The sequence below is a fragment of the Pipistrellus kuhlii genome, unplaced genomic scaffold, assembly GCF_014108245.1.
Source record: "Pipistrellus kuhlii isolate mPipKuh1 unplaced genomic scaffold, mPipKuh1.p scaffold_m20_p_8, whole genome shotgun sequence".
In the NCBI taxonomy this organism is placed as follows: Eukaryota; Metazoa; Chordata; class Mammalia; order Chiroptera; family Vespertilionidae; genus Pipistrellus; species Pipistrellus kuhlii.
Window position 1 is genome coordinate 63,521,813 of NW_023425584.1, and position 23,869 is coordinate 63,545,681.

Genomic DNA, 23,869 nt, shown 5'->3' on the forward strand with positions numbered 1-23,869 from the left:
GACAGTAATGTTTCACTTATTTTTAGTCTAATAAAAAAAATGTTGTCACTTTCTGGGGAATGCATTGCATGGGGATTCAATCAAGCAATTCCCCTTAGAAAGAAACGAGGGCATGAAGAGGAGAGAGGAAATATAGAAATCCTATAATAAATAAATTACAGATAAATTTTGAACAAAACTTTAAAAATGTACTTTGTGATTTTATAACAGAAAGAAACAACTTGTAATATATGCAAGTGGAACCCAGATGTACCAGTAATGAATGAAGCTAAATAAGCTTTAAAATGATTGAGCTGTTGAAGTGAAATATTTCTTGGCATGACTTCTCCTGCATTGTCTCCAGATAATGATAATTTGTAGATTAACTATAGAGTGAAAAAATTAAACCTTTTCACAAGCCCACATTGAAAACTGAAAAATGATAGAACTCTATTTCTATATAAACATCTATTTTATACAGACCCTTCTCAATTTATTTCATAGCAAACTCTTATCAACACCAATTCATGCCCATATATATATTCTCTCCACTTTAAAGAACTGTGCTCAGAAAGGATATAAGTAATTCTTGCCGAAACCGTTTTTGGCTCAGTGGATAGAGCATCGGCCTGTGGACTGAAAGGTCCCGGGTTCAATTCCGGTCAAGGGCATGTACCTTGGTTGCAGGCACATCCCCAATGGGGGATGTGCAAGAGGCAACTGATCGATGTTTCTCTCTCTTCGATATTTCTAACTTTCTAACCCTCTCTCTTCCTCTCAGTAAGAAATCAATAAAATATATTTTAAAAAAAAGAAAGGATATAAGTAATTCTTGTTATTTAATCCCTTATATGCTAAATAAACAACACATAACATTTTAGTAAAAAATTACCCATATTCCTAGCTGTTAGATATAATAGCTATTTTAAAAAGTGAAGTTTATGTACTCAGAAAATGGAGACAATATAATCCTGTATAATAAAGAGCTAATATGCAAATGGTGGTCACATCCTTCTGCCCTTGTGCCTGAACTGCTCAGACACTCAACACTGGGAAGAGAGAAATGGGGACCAGCCAGGTACAAATGAGCTTACGGGAGAGGAATGTGGACCAGCTAGGCTGCAGCCCAGAAGAGTGACTCACCACCCCGCCCTGCAGTCCAGGGCACTAGGGACTGTGACTACACCTGCTTCTGCAGCCCTTGAGAGGGGCAAGTGGCCCACCCTGAGGCCTGGCTCCAGAGGCTGGGCCCCAAGGGAAGCCGCCACCCACAGTCCTCTGTGGCTATGGGCAGCCTGGGCAAAGCCAGTCCAGGTCCTGCGTGCCTGAGGCTGGCTAGAGGGAGGGAAGTCTGGGTTCTAGATGCCTGCCACCAGCTGGAGGAGGGAATACTGGGCCCCAGGTCTGGGGTGAGGCAGAGGCAGTTAGGGGTCATCATCCCAGCAAGGGAGCAGGTAGGGGTGATCAGGCAGGCAGACAGGCAAGCAATTAGGAGCCAGCAGTCCCAGATTGCAAGAGGCAGTTGGACATTCCCCAAGGTGGTCGCCGAATTGGAGAGGGTGCAGGACAGGATGAGGACACCCCTAACCCCCACTCCATGCATGAATTTTGTGCCTGGGGCCTCTAGTTGTCAATATTATTATAACTATGTAGTAGTCATTATTTTATGATTGTGTATTATTTTTATGTGATGAAATAAGATCTGGTTTAATCTATGGTCAAATGTGTACATATTTTAATTTTCTCAACTATGTTTTTCTTCTTTAATAATATGGTGCATTTTCTAGGTATTTTGCATTTCCAAGCACATTTTTTATTCAGGTTCTCAGTCTCACTGACACACTTGCACCTCCACATATACCACCACCAACAACACAGCCAACAAGCCAAAACTCCTGGGATTTAAATTTGGAGTACATTTTAAGTATTCTTAATCTTGGTTTAGGACTTCTGTGAGTTTTGGCCTACTTTTGTCCATTTATATTCAAAGTCACCCCACTTTTCAACAGCCATCATGACTATAACAAAAGAATGTGATGTTTGTGGTGTTTGTATTCTTAAATGACTATATAAAGTGACATTTTTTCATCTCTTCTCACACACCCACTTTTCTTTATAATTTGTTGAATAAGAAATCACTTGTTACCCAGTAAATGTGGTCCAGGGGTTGAGCATTGACCCAAGAACGAGGAAATAAATCATGGTTCAATTCTCAGTCAGGGAATATGCTGGGGTTGCAGGCTTAATCCCTAGAAGGAGGCATGCTGGAGGCAGCCAGCCAATAATTCCCTCTTAGCATTGATGTTTCTCTCTCTCACACACACTTCCTTCCTCTCTCTGAAATCTAATATTCTAAAGACTTTAGAATAATATCATTTTTTAACATACGCAGTTTGTTTATTTGTTTGGATTACTTGATTTCTTTCTTGCTTGCTTTTTTACAAAAATGTCAAACCCCATGACATTTTATAGATCTTAGGTCTCGGCACACTAAAACTTAAGAGGAGTTGGTAGCAATTGCAGTAAAAACTTCAGGCTTTGTAGATAAGAACATAAAATTTAAAAACCTATTCCCACAACTGCAATGAAGAAATTTTATAGTACTCCATCATTGGTGACTCACAAGTTTTGGTTTTATAACTTTAGAGAATCATTCCTTTGAAAGGCCTTGTCTCAGGAGATTTATCAATCTGAAGGCTAAATTGTACAAAGAAAATGAATTTCCCTTTGATTGACAGATGTTTTAGTGAATGTGTAGCTTTAAAGTTTTATATTTGTAGCCTTAAAAGTAGCTGAATCTGAAAGCTCAGCATTAAATGTATCTCTACAAGTATTGTATTATTGAAATGAAGCCTCAGATGTCTGCATTCATTTTGGACACATAAATTTGAAAATAAAAATTTATTGAAGAGAGTAAAGCTACTATGCAATATTCTTTTTTTATTATTATTAAATAGGATTTTGGAGTGTTCTATCAATTCAGTTCACACCAGAGACTATACTAAATCTCTAGCTAATTTTGGCCACTCATGGGAGAGGCATATGGGTTTTCAATAGTTTTTCAGGTTGATGACTAGTTGTCAATTGTGGAAATATATACTGAAATGTCATTCTCTCTTTTGTTTACTTAACATGTAATATGGGTAGAACAATGTTGATCTCAAAGTATTGAACAAAAAGTATATATTAAATGATTTAATATGGTACTTGGTACATAGTGGATGCTCAAAAATCATTTCTCACAGACTTATTTTACATTTAAGGTGAGTTACTTATTCTCCTAAGAAAACAGGCATGGTCCACTATTTTCTTTTTTTATGTCAAAGTGAAACCCTTATTTTTTTTTCTTTTTTTCCCATTTAAATTGGAGAGATTTTTAGTCTGCTTTAGGAGCACATAATTTCTAATCAGTCCCTAGCTTTTTACCTTGGCTACTAGCTCGGAGGTTAATGTCATTAGGGCAGAAGGCAGGGGAGAGAGAAAAAGCTTTTACTTTTATGTGAGAGAATACTGCTATAAAAGTCACATTTTTAACAAACAAACAAAAAAAGAATTCCACTAATTAATAACAAATAAAATATTGCAAAATCAAAGTTTAATAAGGTGAAAAATGTAAATATCTCAATTTTTAAAAATTATTTTGTAAACTATTATTCTATTTATGATAAACAACTGTTAGTTAATTGGCAGTAGAAGGATTTTTTTTTCTTAACATGATTAAGATACACACACACAGTCACTCACTCACTTAGAAACACATATACAGTACACAGCTGATATTTGCAATTGTTAAGCAGCAATCACACTAAAGTTTTTACCCAAATAGTGCCAATGTTATTTATTATTAATTATAGAACAAAGCAGATTTGATCTGCTGTACCCAAGAAGAAAAGTGTAAGAGGAGAAAATAGATCCTATTATTTGAAATATAATGATGTGTATCTTGAAAATACCTAATATGTACATATATGTACTGGTATATGTGTATATAATATATAATTATAGAAATATATATATATTGTTTTAGACAAGAAAATGAGTTCAATAAGATGATTGTTGACAAATAAGTATAAAAATCAGTAACTTTAGTGCATGCCATTTAGAAAATACAGTGGAAGAAATTATACTACTTATGGTACAGTACAGAAAACATATACATAGAAAAACTTAACAAAAAATATATAGAACTGAAATAAAGAAAATTCTGTCAAACTCCACTAAAATCCAAAGGAAAGAGCCTTAAAAAAATTGTTAAGATATTAAAAAATAACACTTCTTCAAAGGTGAACTAATAAGTCAATATAATTCCAAAATTAAACCCAAACTAACCATTTAATGAATAGTAAAATTAGTCTAAAATTCACATAGAAAAAATAAACGTGTGATAGTAGTTTAAAAAAGAATATGGCAAGTGCCCCGAGGTAGGGAAGGCCAGGGGGAAGTCAGTGGGGAAAAAGGAGACATATATACTACTATTTGTAATACGTTAAACAATAAAATTAAATTTAATTTAAAAAAATAAAAAAGAACGTGGTGAGTGAAAAAATGGCTCTGCAAAATATGTATTGCCACAGAGTTACAACATAAGAACTGATAGAAAAGAGTTACACATTCTTATGAAAGTTCCTAAATATGCACAGAAATAATGCAACATTTTTGTGTGTGGCAATTTAAGGAAAGGAAAAGACAAATTATTCTTTAAGTACAGTTCCTACAACTACCTAACCATTTGTGAAAAAAATAAATGTGAGACTCTCCTGGTGTCTCACACAAAAACAAGTTCCCAGATGATTCAAAAACGTGTAATGGATTAAATAACAATAAAATGTTACTTAAATACTGATTTCATGAATTAATTTTAAAAATAATATTGGAATAGAAAGAACTTATAAATATGAAACAATGAAAGAAAAATAAAATCACCTGGATGGAAAAATAGTAGATATATTTTGATCAACTCTAACATTATCTGTCTTTTAGTTGGCACTTTACACTATGAACATTCAAAATTTTATAGATAATGTTTAATATATACCACATTTTGTTACTGTTTTCTATTTCTTGCCCTTATTCCTTGATATATTTTTGTCTTTACTATTTTTCTGCCTTTATTGTTTTGATTTGACATCCTATATAATAAAAACCTAAAATGCAAATCTGAACGTTGGATGGACTGGCAGAATGACTGGTCATTGTGACGTCCACTGACCACTCGGGGGCAGATGCTCAATGCAGGAGCTGCCCCCAGCCCACAGGTCCCAAGCCAGCCACGGCAGGTGCCAGCAGGGCACCCAGATAACCTGGCCAGTTGCCCCACAGGAGGCAATCAGTGGGGGCAGTGTATGTGGGGGAGGGGTGGGCAGCGAGCTTGCAGTGCCAGAGCAGCCAAGGCGGGTGCTAGCGGGGTCCTCCTGATTGTCCCACCAATCACCCCACAGATCCGCCCTGATGGCCAACCAGGCCTAGGGACCTAGGCACCCTACCTCTGAATGAGTTTTGTGCACTGGGCCTCTAGTCTCGTATAATAAAACTTTGATATGCAATTAGACCAAACAGCAGCCAGTCACTATGATGTGCACTGACCACCAGGGGGAAGATGCTCAATGCAGAAGCTGCCCCCTGGTGGTCAATGCACTCCCACAGAGGGAGCACTGCCCAGCCAAAAGCTGGACTCACAGCAGGTGAGCACAGTGGTGGTGGTGGTGGCAGGAGAGGCTCAGGTAGACAGTAAGGAGTGAGGGGTCCCAGAATGCAAGAGGGCACAGACCTGGCTAAGGGACACCCCCAACCACTCCAGTGCAGGATATTTTGTGCATGGGGCCTTTAGTTTTATATGATTTTTCTCTCCTTTCTTAGCATATCAGTTATAGTTCTTTTTTTTTTTCTTTTTTTAAGTGGTTGCCCTAGAATTTACTATATACATTTTCAACTAACCCAAGTGCCCTTCCAAATAACACTATATTACTTCATAGGTAGTGTTAATACCTTTAGAGTAACAAAGTAATCCCAATTCCTTTCCCCCATGTCTCCTATCATTATTGTCATTCACTTCATTTTATGTAAACATACATAACTATGTGTCTATACTATATATGATATACACAGAGCGCACATAATATCTGTTGTCATTATGTTTTGAATGAACTCCTATAGCGATTAATAGAAGGAAAAATAAAATAGTTTGTTTCTATTTTATCTTCCCTTATTCCTTCTTCAGTGTTTTTTCCTTCTTTATGTGGATCCAAGATGCTGACCTGTATCATTTTCCTTCTCTCTAAAGATTTCTGTTAACATTTCCTGCAATGCGCGTGTACAGGCCACAGCTTCCCTCAGTATGTGTCTGAGGAAGTCTTTCTTTCTTCTTTATTTTTGAAGGATAATTTCACAGGGTGCAGAGGTATATGTTGTTATTTTTCTCTCAACTATTTACTTCAGTCCATTCTCCTCTTGCTGCATGGCTTCTGAGAAGAAATCTAGTATAATTCTTATCTTTGTTCTTCTGTGGGTTAGGTGTTTTCGTTTCTCTTCCCCCCACCTCCTCCTTTGGCTCCTTCAGGATATTTTTCTTTATCTTTGATTTTCTTTAATTTAAAAACGACATGCCCAGGTGTAATTTTGTTGTTGCTTGGCATTTATGCTGTTTGGTGTTCTCTAAACTTCGGGGATAAATGACTTGGCTTCTGACATTAATTTGGGTAACTTTTCAGTCATTGTTGTTTCTAGCGGTATTTCTTCTGTTCCCAATTTCCCTCTGTCTTCTCCTTCAGCCACTCCCATTATGTATGTTATGCCCTTTTAAATTGCAGTAATTGGATACTCTGTTCCAAACAGGTGTTGTTGTTTTTTGTTTCTTGTTTTCTATTTGCTTTTGGTTTGAGGCTTCTAATAGTACCTGGTATATAACCTTGGGCTCAGAACTTATTTCCACAGCTGTGTTCAGTCTACTAATAAGCTCATCAAAGGCGTTCTTTATTTCTGTTACAATGTTTTTATCCCTGGCATTCCTTGTTTTGCCCCTTCATAGAATTTCCATCTCTCTGTTTACACTGCCCATCTGTTCTTGAGCATACTATTTACTTCCCCTTAGCATACGAATCGCGCTTTAAATTCCCATTCTTAACTCCAGCATCCCTGCCATGGCTGGTCCTGATGCTTGCTCTGTCTCTTCAAGCCCTGCTTTTTGCTGTTTGTATGCCTTGTTGTAGCTTTTTCTTGATGGCTGGACATGCTGAGTGGGGTAAAACGAATTGCTGTAAATGGGCCTTTAGTAACGTGAGGATGGGGTGTGGGAGCGAGAGGGGGCATGTGTTCTACAGTCTTAAGGTCAGGCTTTCCTTGAGCATAGCCTCCGGACTGTGAAATTCACAAGTCCGCCCCTGTTTTCCTAGCCTCTTTGGCCTCTTGGGTTGAACAAGGTGGCTCACGTGGGCTGCATTTGTTTTCTCCTATCCCAGCTCAGTGAGGCCTGAGAACAGCCCCGCAGGTGAGGCTCTTGAAGGCCTTATTAAGGCAAACACTGGGCTCTGACCTGTTTGTCAAAATGGCTCCTTTCTCCCTCCCTTACTGCGTGAACAAGAGGGTTTTTCTTCGATATTTGACCTCAGAACCGGGTTGAGCTTCTGGGGGTAATTCTCCCTAAGTTATTGGAACCGCTATCACCTGGTACGTCCTCTTTGGGGTGTTGAATGCTCACACATGTCTGCACTGAGCCTCCAGCAGCTTGTCAATCTGCAGCTCAGGTTTTGCTCCCCTGGCACTGGTTCCCAAGCCCTTTCCACAGGTCTCTGCTCTGGTAAGCCTCAACTTCCTGTCTGCCCCTCTATTTTATTTAAAAATTTTTGGGGGGTGGGGGCAGCAGTTTGCTCTCTGCAATCTCCTCTCTTCTCTCTTCTGGATCCAAGAAAAGTTAATTTTTTCTGTCTGTTTGACATTTTATTTGTTGTTAGGAGGATGCATGCAGAACTGGAAAGTAGAAGTGGTAAATTAGATTTCGATGAAATAAACTTAGAAAATGTTTAGGACATTTGTACTTAAAACTTTAGTAAAGCAGTAAATAGTTTTTTTCCCCCCTCTCTTTTCTTTCTAAAACATGCAAATTGTTTTTAAAAACACTGAATAGCCATCTTGTAACTTAAGAAGTACAAATGATAAATGTATCTGAAGTTATTAATTTCATTAGTAACCAAGAAAGGCAAATTAGAGTATGAATAATATATATGTCACCAGTAAATTTCGAGATACTATCCAATGCTTCTGAGGATGTGTGAAAATTACCAAACTTACTCTGAAGATATTCTAGCAAAATTCTCTTTGTAGGAATTATCCTTCCTTCCCCCAAAAAAGACATTACTAGAAATATATAAACAAAGATGTTCATTTCAACATTGTTTATAATAGAAAATTTTATTTTAAAATAAAAGTATATTTTCAGTGGAATGGTATAAATGGTGAGGCAATGAAATGATGTCAGTCATGGGAAGTAAAGGAAAAGATAGCTTTTTGTACAATTATGTCAGATAAAATTATATAGTTGTATGGAAATTAGCATCAGAATGCCAAATGTTAGGAAACACACTGAAAATCTATCATGAACATATTTCTATTTTCTAAATAAAGTAGTAACATAAGATGGAATAATCCAATCTTACTGCCTGTGCCTTCTGTGGAGTATGTCAACAGGTGACTAAAGAAATAGACACTTTCAGAGCGTATTATCTGTGTTAGAAAATGCAAAGGTTTTTATGCAGATGGTAACCCTGCTTTCTTGCCTCCTGCTAGGGAAGGGTGAGCACGGGAAACCTTACCCCCTCACCGAAGAGGACCACGATGACTCCGCTTACAGGGAAAATGGTTTCAATATTTTTGTCAGCAACAATATTGCTCTGGAGAGGTCCCTGCCCGATATTCGTCATACTAAGTGAGTATCAGCCTGCCAGAGTAGGGGCTGCTTTCTTTATGTTTAGCTAATTAGTTTTATTATGTTTAAGATGTCGCTAACATTTTTGCCATAATAACATTATAGAAACTTTTCTATTTCATAGTCTTTTTAAAAATACATTTTATTGATTTTTTACAGAGAGGAAGAGAGAGGGATAGAGAGTCAGAAACATCGATGAGAGAGAACCATCGATCAGCTGCCTCTTGTACACCCTCTACTGGGGATGTGCCCACAACCAAGGTATATGCCTTTGACCGGAATCAAACCTGGGACCTTTCAGTCTGCAGGCCGACGCTCAATCCACTGAGCCAAACCGATTTCAGCTATTTCATAGTCTTAAATAAGTCTGCTTTAAATTGTAATGATCTTTAAAATCCTAAGAGAGTAGTGCCTCTAAAACTTAAGACACGTGTTCGTTATTGAGTCCACTGTATTACTTTCATTAAAAATGAAATGTTTTTAGATACTACCCATACCATTATAGTTGATCACATAGATTATGAAGCAAACAAGTGTTTTTCTGGTGGTTAGCGCTGTCAGCATGTGTGTGTGTGTGTGTGTGTATACACATTCTATTAACTTCATTCTTACACCAGCCAAAGTCAGTGCCATTACAGTTACATCTTCCATGAAGAATGCCTGAAATAAATGGATCCATAATTCAAAAGTAATGGCAGTTGCTCAATTTTCTGTCACTTTATGGATGGCTTGTGCTTGTCAATTGACAGTGGGTTCAGTTTTTACTGAATTAATAGCTAAATGTTATGGTGTAAAGGGAAACAAGAATAATATAACATTTAGTAACCTGAAATCTATCCTCTCTCTGTCCACACCTACCTACTCTTAACATTGCTTAAAGTACATTGCTTCCCCCCACCCAGTCTGTTATGGTTTTCTCGAAAGCATATATAATGCCAAAATTATGCCATAAAATGTGATCAGAATTTGCACTTGTGGAGTTATTCGTATTTGAGAAATCTATTCAACTAAAATATGTTTAATTCTCCACACCTCATTCTTCCTTTGGCACCACTGTTATGACATAAAGAAAATTAGAGAAAATAAAATAAGGGCAACTAATAAAAAAGTAGGAGTAGGAATTTAAATTAAACCAGTAATGTACAGTAAATAACACTCTTAATTTTGTGCAAGAAAAATTAACCTTTGCCAAAAAAAAAAAAATGATTTGGGGCACTATTTTTAGTTGCCCTATTGTGTCTTTGTAAATTCATTTTAAAATATAAAAGAATTACTGGTTTCCCCCTCAGGTTTTATGAGGATGTGCATTTCCCAATATAGTTAAGCAGAGGATTAATATGAAGAACAAATAAATTTTTCCCTAAACAGAATGCTTTATGCATGGGTTTGGGCCTTCCAGCTAGCCAAACTATTCCCAGGCCACCTGAAATTATCTTCAGTAATTCCCACTGACCTAGAACATGTCTAGTTATGAGGAACTGTAATACCTAATTGTGCACCATCAAAGCTGCATTAAATTGCATTGTTGGCATAATAAATATGCTCAGAGAATAATTTCCATCCACCTCCTCTCCCACCCCCACACTTCCAGTCTTCAATGTGTATTCAAGTGGAAAAAAATTGCAGATGGAGACAATGAGAAAATCACTGAAGTCAAAACACAGTTGATATTCCCATTCTCCTCAGAGACTGTCTTTCAGTACAACTGCCACCTTTTGGAGAAAGATGTTCTTAGGCAATAATGGAAAATAAAATTTTAAAATGGAAAGAAAAATACTTTTAAAATGTTAGTAGACTCACCGGGATTGCAGTATTGGAGGACATTATTATAGATGTCAGTGAATAAAAATTTGGCTATAATATGTTCTGTGACCATATTTTTACTTATTTATTGAGGATGGGTATCTAGTAGGACACATAGTCACCTACTAGAATGATACCAACAAAGAAAAAGAAAAACTTAACTGAAATGTTGGAGATAGATGACAACAAGGGGTTAAGTGTGAGATACAAAAATGATGTTAACCTAGTTAGTCCATTTTTCTGACTCTCAGTGATGCAGAGAGTTCTGAAGTTGCCTCTGATTTTGTTAGGATCCTACAAGCAGGAAACCAAGAATCAAATTTGCAGGGATCCCATTGTTTAATGTATTATACTTTTGACCTCATCTGTGCTTCTCAAAATGCAGGAACACATAACTGTAAGTGTGTGCAGCTCTGTGTAAATGGTACTTGAAATTAAAAAGCAACTTTACGCCCGTTCCAGTATTATCAACTTAATAGGCTGCAGGTGGATGACCACAGCGTCTTTATGTGGATGGACTCAGAAGAGAATGCAAAATTTATGTGACTTGCAAGTCTCTCTACCCATTTATAAATTCACATTTAGTAAAAGAAAAAAAAAATTCTAAAAAAGAATCAAACTTATTTTTGCAACAGCATGGATGGACCTAAGTGGTTTTATACTAAGTAAAGTCAGTCAGAGAAAGAAAAATACCATATGTTTTCACTTACATGTGGAATCTGAAGAACAAAACAAGCAAAAAATAGAAACAGACTCAGACACAGAGAGCATTCTGACAGTTGACCAATGGGAGGAGGGTTTGGAGGGATGGGTGAAAAAGGTGAAGGATGTAGGAAGTACAAATAGTTATAGAACAGGATGTAAATAATAGCATAGAAAGTATAGTCAATAAATCATGTTTTTAGGTGTTTTGATTTGCTTGGTGCATATTCTTATTAACTGTGAAGAATTTTTAGAACATTAATGATTTCAGAAATTTTAAACCAGAAAGATACTTTTTGTCCTTCTTCACTAGCATTAAATGAACTGCTTTCTTTTTCCTTTATTATATAACTAGTGACCCCTTGCAGGAAGATTCCTGCATTGGGCTTCCTGCTGTGGTGGCTGCCCTGCCTGCTTTCCTCCCTTCTGCCTGCCCCTCCTCTTTCCCTTCCTTCTCCACAGTTTCACTCCTCTCTGCAGCACTAGGCTTCTTTCTACACTGTCTTCAGTCTTCACTCTGGCCTGGATATGCAAAATAACCGCCATATTGGTTGGGTTAATTTGAATACTTGCCCTGATTGGCTGGTGGGCAGAGTTTGTGGGCATAGCAAAGGTGCAGTCAATTTACATGTTTCTCTTTTATTAGGTAGGACTAGTGGCCTGGTGCATGAAATTCATGCATAGGAGGCGGGGGTGTCCCTCAGCCCAGCTGGCCCCTAACTGCTCATCTGCCTGTCTCCTGATTGCCCCTAGCCACTCTCCCTGGAGGCCTGCTTGCTCCCAAGTGTGCCCCTCCCCCATCCCTGCTGCCTGATAGCCCCCCACTGCTCCCCACTGCTGACCTGATCGCTCCTAACCACCTCTGCCTCAGCCCCACCACCATGGCTTTGTCTGGAAAAACATCTAGAACACATGTGTCAAACACAAGGCCCGCGGGCCAAATCCGTCCCGCCAGGCCTTGCAATGTGGCCCGCACCGCGCTGTCATCACTACACTCCGCTGCGTTTCCATCACAATGACAGTTTATGACTGTTCAGTAAACCATTCGGCCTGCGATTTAGGCTGGATTTTAGATTTTGGCCCCTTCTCTGATTGAGTTCGACACCCCTAATCTAGAAGGTCTCCCAGTCTAATTAGCATATTAGCATATTACCCTTTTATTAGTATAGATTGAGTTAGTAATAGATTCCTCAAAGTAGGAGACATATTGGCCTGTGTGCAATAATTTGATCATTCTTACATCCTAATAATAAATTCCAAGCTTTTCATTAATGTTTTAAAATTTGTTATATTTTTCTCAGTATTTTTTCACCTCCTAATTTTGTAAATTATGTTTTTGTTTTGTATTGTCAAATGTTCCACCTCTTTTTCCATAGAATTGGTCCTACAATTGGTTGACTTTTGCACATTTTAAGCGATATGTATACATATTTTAAATACTCCCTTCATTAGTTATTGCCTAGTTATGTCTATATTTATAGTGCCTGGGCTCAACTGAGATATGTCCTTAGAATATATTTTCTTTATATTTTAGTTAATGAAGTGTTGATGAGAATTTTGCTATGAGAACTTCTGCATGTCCAATGTCTAGTTAATAGTTATCTGACTCGCCTGGCCTCACTTTACAAACTTCAGAATTTCCCCTTATGTATATTGATGGTGCATATCTTTTAATTCAGTCAGCCATCTGGCATGCTACATCTTTGTATACTATAAAACATCTTATTTTCACCTCCAGCTTAAGATCAGAATTATAAATAGGAAACAGAAAGACATGAAGGATGGAATGATGGCCTGCAAACTGATAAGTTTATGCATAAATATATTGTTAGCAAGATAAGATCTAAGAGTATGTAAGTATTTAAGACTATTCATATCCCTAGATATGAATAAATTAATCAGTAGTAACCACACATACTCCCTAAAATATGGTATAAATATCAATAATATGTGTAAGATGAAATTACATCTATGAAAAGAGGAAATGCATGAGATTAGGACACAACAGAGCCATTTACAAAGGAGAGTTGATGAAGGCTTTCCAGAAGATCTGAGTAAGTGCATCATAATATCAGGGTAACTTCACTGCTGTTTCGTATAAAGAACACAGTTTATACAGGTCCAATTGATGCACATGTACATTAATTAAGATGCATTTATAAGGTGGCTTTGTAACTAGGATATTTTAACAATTAAAATAGCTATATTCTAGCCTGGCTGTGTGGGCTCAGTGGTTGAACGTGGACCTATAAACCAGAAGGTCACATTTTATTCATGGTCAGGGCATATATCAGGTTGTGGGCTCAATCACCAGTGGGGGCATGCAGAGGCAGCAGATCAATGATTCTCTCTCATCATTGGTTTTTCTATCTCCCTCTTCCTTTCTCTCTGAAATCAATAAAACATTTAAAAATTCAAATAGTTTTACTCTGAATTGTGGAATTTTCTTTTCTTTTTTAAAAAAAAATAAATATATTTTTATTGATTTCAGAAAGAAGGGAGAGGAAGAGAGAGAGAGAAACATCAGTGATGAGAGAGAATCATTGATAGGCTGCTTCCCACCTGCCCCACATTGGGGATTGAGCTCTGACCTCTGATCTCCTGGTTTATGGGTTAAGCTCAACCAAGGAACCACACCAACTGAGAAAAAATGTGTGTTTTCCCCCTCTATTCCAAAAACTACATAGAACTTTGGGAAGCATTAGCTTCCTTTCATATATTTATTTTGATTTACTTGTGAAGTTGAAGTATCTTCTATCATCAAGTTTACAAGTGACTTTTGAAGGAAATTAAGCAAAGTGACTGTCATGTACTCCTATAAGGTTTGAATACTATCACAGAGGGACACAGAGGGAAATAGGAAACATTTCCTTTGAATAAAATGCTCTTCTAGCTGAAACCAGTTTGGCTCAGTGGATAGAGCGTCAGCCTGAGGACTGAGAGGTCCCAGGTTTGATTCCGGTCAAGGGCATGTACCTTAGTTGCGGGCACATCCCCAGTGGGGACTGGGAGGGTGGGGGGGATGCAGGAGGCAGCTGATCGATGTCTCTCTCTCATTGATGTTTCTTATCTCTCTTCCTTCCTCTCTGTAAAAAAATCAATAAAATATATATTTTTAAAAATGCGCTTCTAGTTTAGGGTATGTCTAAATATGACCAAACAAACAACCATCACACACACACACACACACACACACACACAGAATGCAGACTGGTGCAGCCACTATGGAAACAGTATGGCATTTTCTCAAAAAAAATAAAAATGGAACTTCAATTTGACCCAGTGATCCCACTTCTAGGAATATATCTCAAGAAACACCAATCAGAAAGGATATATGCACTCCTATGTTCACAGCAGCACAATTTACAATAGCTAAGATTTGGAAATAGCCTAAGTGCCCATCAGTAGATGAGTGAATTAGAAAATTGTGGTACATCTACACAATGGAATACTACACTGTGGTAACAAAAAGAAGGAATTCTTACCATTTGCAACCACATGGATGGAACTGGAGAGCATTATGCTAAGCGAAATAAGCCAGTCAGAGAAAGATAAATATCACATGATCTCATTTGTGGAATATGATGAACAACAAAAACTGAGGAACCAAAATAGAACCAGAGTCATAGAAGTATCCAACAGACTGTCCAACCTATGAGGGAAGGCAGGGGGTGATGGGGAAAGAGATCAACCAAAGGACTTGTATTCATGCATATGAGCATGACTAATGGACACAGGGGTGTGTGTGGAGGGGTGAGGACATGTGCTGGGGGGTAGGAGTGGCTGGGGAGAGGTCATTGGGGTGGGGGGAAGGAGACTTACGTAATACTTTAAACAATAAAGAATTTAAATTAAAAGAAAACATTGTATAAAAACACACAGATTGGGGATGGGAGATGAACAGGGACAACAGAAAGGAAATAATCTTTCAAAACTGTTGTTCAACTGAGTACTCTTCAGTCAGTCGCTTTTATGAGTTAGCTTATGAAAATTAGCATAGACATGGACACATTAGTATGAGTTCAAGGTCTCTTGCCTAGTATTCTCTAAGCTATTGTACCAAAATATTCCTCGAGTGCGTGCACTTCCCTTATGCTCTATCATCTCTTCACTGGAATTTTAGAATAACCTCATAATTGTACTCACACACTCCCTCTTCCTTTCAGCAGAATAATACCATTAAGGACTAAGACGGGTCATCTAAAATACTTTAAAAAAAAACCCTGTTGCCCTAAAGATAATAGTCCAGAAAGCACCAACACCACCCTCCATATTCTCACTCCGACTTATCTCGCCTTCCATGTTTGCTCTTCCCAGCTATCATGATGTTTCCACGGTAATGCCACAATGAACACACAGCTGCATGAACACAACACACAATTGTATTTCTTAGTATCGACATTAAATATCCTATCACATTGAAATGTTAATCATATTTCCATATGAAATAATTTACAGATAAGTTTTATGTACAAGGAGACCAAATAAATAAGCAGTGATACCACCCCTGCTATGCAGGCACTCTCACACACACATTTATCCAGTGGTCCAAACTAATTTTTCAGGCCTGTCAAAGCCAAATAAATTACCAGTTATCATTGCTTTATCAAACCCAGCTGACATGGCAAGAATAGAACAGCGAAACAATGTGACTGAAACCAGCCATTGGAAATTGAATATCTGACATTAAAACAATTATGTAAATTGGTGCCTGGAAATGATTTACATGAATAGGCTCTCTAGTATGCTTGTCATTAGCCAGATACCAAGTTGACATTTTATTCTGCTGCTACTGAGATCAGGCCAAGACAGCTTTAGCTGAACCACGATGGTTTTGCAAATAATCATACAATGATGAAAAATTAAAGGAAAGTATTTCCCCTTTCTGAACATGAGTGGTTCCCTTGAGAAGATTAAAAAATATTTTTTTTTGTTCACTAGCTATATTATATTTAGTAAAGCCACTTTATAAGGTTGTTTGATAAACTAAAAGGCACTTTTAGTTTAACTGATTAATTGATTTGAGGAGTGTCCAAGATATTGACAGTGGTACTTATAAATGTATCAAATGGTGGTCTAAATACACCCCCAAAATACAGGACCATTTTGCTATAGCCATGAAGTCATACAAATTATAGTATTTCAAATTGCTTTCTCTCCCACACAGAGCCTAATGAAACTGACTGGAACCGAATTGGCACTCTTTATCAACATTTCAGAGAATTATAATGATTATTATAAAATGGTACAAGATCATAATCATTTAGGATGTGGACTGAATGCAAGCTCAGAATATAACTTCCTGCCTGTTTATTATCATTACTGTGAAATGGCATTTTACCACATTATCTGAAATATGTTCCAAATTTCTTTTGTTTCACATGAGAAATATATATGTCTCATTTTTATGAAAAGAAAAAATGTAAGAAAAACAAAAAAATCACTTTACTCAACAACAGCAGTGTATATATTATTCTCAAGTGTGCATGAAACATATCTTCAAAGTAGATCATGCCCTGGGTTATAAAACAAATACTACAGATTTAAAAAAAAACAAACAAAAACTGAAACTTTACAAGTATATTCTCTGACCATAAAATTTTTAAATTAAAAATGAGCAGAAAAAGAACAAGACAATCATCAATCACGTGGAAATTTAAAACATTTTAAGTAATCAGTATATTAAAAGGAAGTTTAAGGAAAATTTCAAAAAAATTTTAAATGAACAAAAATACAATTTTTAACTGTATTTAAAGCAGTTCATATAATGAAATTATTCTAATCTATAATTCAATGCTGATAAAAATTTAAAAAAGGCCTCAAATCAATCATCTAAGCCTTCACCTTAAGAGGCTGGGAAAAAAAGAAAAGGAACAAACTAAGGAGTAAATTTCTTACTGTAACCATGGAGTTATCTTTATTTACTTGCTTTTCTATCAACTTTTACTTCTATACTCAGAAACCCTGTTCTTAGGCAAATAAAACATTTGGTTTTGTTATGTCCTCTTGATGTCTTGATCTCTTTATCACAAAATGAACTTCTATGGAAGTGGAGCCTTAAATATAATTTTTTTCAATGAAGAAATTGAGTCTTGTTTTTCATCAAAGGTCATCACACAGTTGCCTTTTTTTACTACTTAAAAGTAGGCGGAAGACTGAAATGGCTGTGTTCACTAGTGTTGTTTGCTAAATATTTCTGATGATGTTCCTTCTGGATCCTATAGGATAGCACATCCCTTATGCTGTGTGACTAATTCTGACCAATGAGTTGCAAGCAGAAAGCATTATGTCATTTTAGAGGCAAACCACTTCATTACCAGTTCGAGATCCATCAGCCTTCTCATTGACCTCTGGTGGAATGACTGACCGGTCAAAATGTTGCTGTTTGCGCTGTCTACAGTGAGCAGGGTTTTTCTTATCAACCAGTGGTGAACAAGCGGAAGAATTAAAAAAGAAAGTATTTGTTGTTTTGAGCCTTGGGATTTGACATTGGTTATGAGTACAACATAATATCCTCACTGATATACTTCATATAAGTAGATACGAAAAATCTCAGTAAAACAAAAAATAAAGCCATGTGTTAGATAAATTAACAAAATGACCTAAGGATTGAAATATGCAAGTACTTCCAACCAAACATATTATTCAAATCTTGCAATCCAAGACATTGAGGAAAAATGTTTAGGCAATGCTTAACACCAATACAAAGGTCTTAACAATCTCAAATGCAAGTTTGCCTAAATGCCTGCAGTATAAATGTTGACATTGTATTATAAATAATAAGTTATCTCTTTTGAAGAAAAAATATGTATCACAAATATGGCACTTCTCTTATATATCTGTAATTAAAATGTACTTTAGACCTATTCTTATTATTAAAAGAACCACTTATTTTTTGTTGTGTGAAACCAATGACATTATAACGATAAACTAGCAGTATAAATGTTGACATTGTATTATGAATGATAAAATATATCTTTTAGAGAAAAAATATATATGACAAGTATGGCACTTTTCATATATCTCTAATTAAAATGTACTTTAGGCGTATTCCTATTGTTAAAAGAACCATTATTTTTTGTTGTATGTGAAACCAATGACATTAAAATGATAAATTAGCTATAAAAGGAATGACAGTTAAGTATGTTTAAAAATAGCAATACTGTTAAACTAAAAATATTTAAAATTTTTCATTTTAATAAATGACAATAGAGAATGTCAGAAAATATGTATGCATTGTTTTGGGAAATCATAAGAGTATGAGAAATTTTCTATTGAAATTTATTTTCATTGTCAATAATTTAGAAGAATGTTTCCAGACTAATCTGTAGGTTTTTTGTCAGCTTTTAAAGTGCCTTCATGATTTGTCATTTCTCTCAAATAATTTTGTTAAGAATGTAAACTATTTCTTTTGTCTCTCTGATTCATTTAAAATTTAAATAACTGTTTTTTAATCCATTTGTTGCTTAACAAAGAGATGTTGTCATCTCTGAGTCATTCTTAAACTCTGAGTTAATTTTATGCAAACATTTATTTTAAAATAATACAGCAATATTAAATACAATAATTACAGGCATTTTCATTCATATTTTTATAAACTTAACGCAGCAAATGTTTTGATGTCTGTATTTCCTCTTTGTAATTTTGCTACATATCTGTAACTATAAACATAGAAATTGATATTTCACTTATTTCTTTAAAGAGTTCCATATTGTTACATTGTCGTCGTATTTAACAAACATCCATTCTCAACCCATCTTGAGATTGAATGCAAAATAGACAGTTTGCAGGTTTCTAATAAAGCCCTGGATATGCTTCAATATTCCTAGCAGTGCCGAGATGCAGCCATCTGGACCACAACTTCCTGTTCCCAATGGCTGCGTTTGGGAGTGATTTCAACATCCTTTAAATGCTAAAATGATGAACTATAATTCAATCAGATTAAACATTGTCACAAAGCTGTTGGTTTTCCTTAGAGTAATCAGATCTGCACCCTCTATTTTTTTATTATTTTTTTTCCCCGCCAGAACTATTACAGTTACTGTAGTGCCTGTAGTCTCTGGTGCCTTCAGTGCATTGTCTGCCCTGCTGCCCCGGGGAACGTGTAAACACAGTTCTTTCTCATCATTGACACTTTGTGAGGTACTTCTCGCTGACTGCAGGCTAATGTCCAAATTCCTTAGAATCATTTTCAAGATCCTGCCTTATCTGTTCTCCACACACAGACCCATCTCTAAAGATGTCCCTGATTCCTTCAGACAAAGCTAGTCATCCTTCCTTCCAGCTCTCAGTGCCTCAGGGCCATTGGTTATGTCACTTGTCTGATTTGAATCTAAAAGTCTTATGCATCTGTTCAAGGCTCTGTGAATCCCTAAGGGAAGAAACCCACACCCCAGAGACACACAACTCAGTCTCGGACACCCTTTCAATCCACCGGAACTCTACAACCTGGGCCCAGGCTAGGGACTCCTTTGCAGGACTTGAGCTCCGCAGGCTGACTTTATTGCTTTTCCCCAAGTTGATGCTGCAAGGAGGGTAGTGTTCCACCCAAGAAAGAGGGAGTCTGTGGTGTGGGCGAGGCGCTAGGCTCAGGTGCCTTGATGGCTGCCACTGGGCTCTCTCCCTGGAGCCACACACCTCAGTCTTTCCTCAAGGACTCGAGCCTGCTCCACTCTCCCTCCACCAGCACCAGGGTGAGTGCCTGCCAATGAGATTTGGGGCATTGGCCCTTTAAGAGGGTGCCCTGGTTTCTTGCAGACTCCAGTCTCTCCCTGGCATACAGACACCCCTCTGATTTCACAGCCAGTTATTACATGGGACCTCTTTCTGGTTCTGGCGCTCTGGGCTAGGGAGCCCAGCATGTTGTTGAGATCTTGCCCCTCAAGGGCAACTTATGCAGCTGGGATATCCATCCCTCTGGAATCTCAGCTGCTGCCTGAGGGAGGGGGGCAGCCCTATTCCTGTCTCTGCCCTTCCTTTCAGTCTCCACATGCTGCCTTCTGTAAATCTTTGGTTATATGATTTCTGTTTCAGATAGTCTTTTGTTTGTTATTCAGGTTGGTGGTTCTGTATTTTAGTTGTTAATTCCAGTTTGGTCCTAGGAGGAGGAGAGCGTAACTTGCACCTCCTCTGCCACTATCTTGTATCAATCACCTCTCTTTGTTTGGATCTTAGTGTAATCTTATTATGTGGTTGTATTAATGAATAATAATTGGATATTACATGTTCATTGATTTCATTTTAACACTGTTTCCCCCTGTACACCCTTATATACTTCCTAGCTACTGAAACATACCACAACCCAAACTGATTATTAAAGAAGCTGAATTTCCAAAATTTTGTAGGAATCCATGTAAAGATTAACCACACTTTTAATGCATAAAGTTTACCCTTCAACCTGGTTGAAAACTTGAAAATATATGTTAAGGAAAAGAAGCTAGATCTAAAAGGCTACATATTATAGGAATCAATTTATATGAAATATACATAATAGGTAAATCCATAGAGACAGAAAGCAGGTTAGTAGTTGCCAGGAAGGGAGAATGGAGAGGGTAATGGATATGGGGTTTCCTTTGGGATTGATGAAAATATTCTGGAATTAGTGGTGATTGTTGCATAACATTGTGAATTTACTAAATGTCACTAATGCTACACTTTATGTGACATGTATTTAACCACAAAAATATGTTATTACTTAGTAAGCAGTCAATAAGTATTAGTTATCACTACTAAAAAAATTTACCCTTATTACTATATTGTAAGTTCACAAGAACATATTTTAATGCAATTCTTACCTGGTATTTGAAGATACAAAAGAGGATAAATAATTATTATGAATGATTGTGAGCCCTGGCTGGTGTGGCTCAGTTGGCTGGGCATAATCCTATGTACTGAGGAGTTGCCAGTTCGATTATTGGTCAGGGCACATGCCAAAGTCATGGGCTTGATTGACCCCAGGTGGGGGTTGAGCAGGAGGCAACCACTTGATGTTTCACTCTCACACATCAGTTTTTCTCTCTTCCTCTCCCTTTCTCTCTCTAAAAATCAATAAAATTCTTAAAAAAATAAAATAAGTGAGAAGAGGGATTAATAATGGATTCCATGAATAAGCAGAGTAACTGTTATGATGTACAAGCTCTGGCTGGAAAACTGAGTATTAGACAAGATCTAGTTTTCAAATCTATTTGATATCATAATGTGTAAATAGCAGTATGTAATATATTATAGTTTTGCATTTGACCTTGCTTTTTTCCTTTATTATCTCCAGTTGTAAGCACAAGATGTACCTGGAAATACTGCCAAACACCAGCATCATTATCCCATTTCATAACGAAGGTTGGACTTCCCTCCTGCGTACCATACACAGTATAATTAACCGAACCCCAGAGAGTCTGATAGCAGAAATCATCCTAGTAGATGACTTCAGTGATAGAGGTAAGAGACAGTGTCAATATTTTATCTGATTTCGTTATTCACCTAGACAAACATCATAGGCTTAAAACAGACAGAAGGTTATTGTGATGTTTCTTTTTGATTCTCTCTGAAAAATGATTACAAAGTTTTGTCTATGTTGTGATTTCATAAAATGTTGGCCAAATGCAAAGTAAACAGAATGAGAAATTATTGTAGGAAAAAATCTGCATGACGTTCCTGTTGTAAATTAGACAGGTGTTGGCAAATGTCTCAAATTTTACTTTCAGCCTCAGGACAAACACTGTAAAATATGTCATGGTGAGTACTTATGAATAGTGAAATATTTCAGTAGAACTACAAAATCTGTTTCTGTTTCTGAAGATTACCTATTCTATTATTTACAAGTATGATACATTCTCCAGATTATGCTTATGTTACTTCATAAATACTAAAAATTATAGTGAGACACCAATATTTTACTTGGCAATTCTAGCTATTTTGTCATGTCTGAAAAAATAATAAAAGTTGGCATCACAGTGTATTAGCAAATTTAACAGAAGTTTTAATAATTTAGCATTCTGATAAACAATTGGTTTTATAAGACAGGGGGATAAAATATAGAAAGTTTCCTGAGATAAGGTTTTTACAATTATATTTAGTCTAAATGAGGAGGAAGTAGTTGATATGCAGAGAAAACAAATTTTGCCTTTATCTTTCTTGCGGGTGTGAGTGAAGAGGAGGAAACCTTTCCTAATGATATCATCTATTTGAGGGTATAATTTTCTACCTTACTGCATGAAAGAGCACTGCTTAAAATGCTGTATATCTGTAAGAAAGAATGATAGTAAAATAGTTTGATTGCATATTATTCTTATGCCTCACAAGAGAATACATCTTGAAATCATATGGGTTAATTGAAGTTTTGAAATTTTGTTTGCATCAAAAAACACCATTTTCTTCAGAGTATTCAAAAAATTCTGTAAAAGTAAAACTGCTTAGTATGTTAGTTTTCAGGTTTCTTTAAGAGAGTTCTAGTCTTCAGCGACTCACTTCAAATACTGATTCAGGAACTGCCTAATATTAATATTAGTAAGACAGAAATAAGGTTGTCTAACATCATTCCATTAAAATAGTAAACTACCAACTCGGTGATTTATGCTGATTGTAAAACAGGTTTTGCCTTGCCTTCCTTTGAAAGATGGTGCACTCAATACTACTTAGAAGCATAACCCAGTATCTAAACTTGAAATTTATTATTTAAAATTTTATTTATGTAACATTGATTTCTTTTTTATTCTAATTGAGGCTATTTATTTCAAAACAGTCATTCTTATCTCAAACTAAAAATAGGCAAATGTGTGAAAGCTAGAACTTTGCTTTTCTACAAAGGAATGAACAAGGGAATAGAGACCTCAGGCTGCACACAACAAATAACTCGTCTTTTTGGGTTGACTGGTACTAAGAGAAATCAGAGGGTGTGTCTGTGGAGAATTTTCTACATAATTAACTTGGTCTTGGTAAACTATTTATTACAGCAGAATTTTGACCTGAAGGTAATACAGTAGGAAACACTTGGTAATAGAAAATTATGGTTTGTACAACATTTTTTGCTGAATGTTTCTCAGAGGTATTCTTTTTTTTTATTGAAAGTCTTTAAAGAGGTAAAAAATAGTGGCACCTACATTTGTCTTGACTTCAAATAACTGTCATCTTCTGTATAGTAGTGATTCTGATTGGACTATCCTGCATGTGATGTTTGCTGGGAAGTGAGTACCAGAAGATTTCAGTGTAATTATTGTTAGTAAAGTAATAAAAAAGGGATTATTTGGGATACTAATGGTGATTTTGACTTTCCTATCGAACATTAAAAAAAATAATAATACTATTGCTTTGGTAAATCATAGATATTCTATTCCTATGAACACTCAAGTTGAAAGTGTTGCTTTATGATCATTAAATGTTCAAAACGCTAAATTATTTGCATATTGCATTTCATTTTATGAATGTGTCAATATGTGTAAAAGAAAACTTTGAAATATTTTGTGAAAGTACTTC

The 23,869-nt window shown here is 36.4% G+C and overlaps 1 protein-coding gene across 1 annotated transcript in view; it reads left to right on the forward strand.

Moving 5' to 3' along the window:
* Positions 1-23,869, forward strand: part of GALNTL6 (polypeptide N-acetylgalactosaminyltransferase like 6) — an 875,965-nt gene that overhangs the window by 344,500 nt on the left and 507,596 nt on the right. The window contains exons 4-5 of the mRNA XM_036424387.2: positions 8,758-8,896; positions 21,669-21,835. Coding sequence (XP_036280280.1) covers positions 8,758-8,896; positions 21,669-21,835 — 306 coding nt within the window. The remainder of the gene's footprint in view (positions 1-8,757; positions 8,897-21,668; positions 21,836-23,869) is intronic.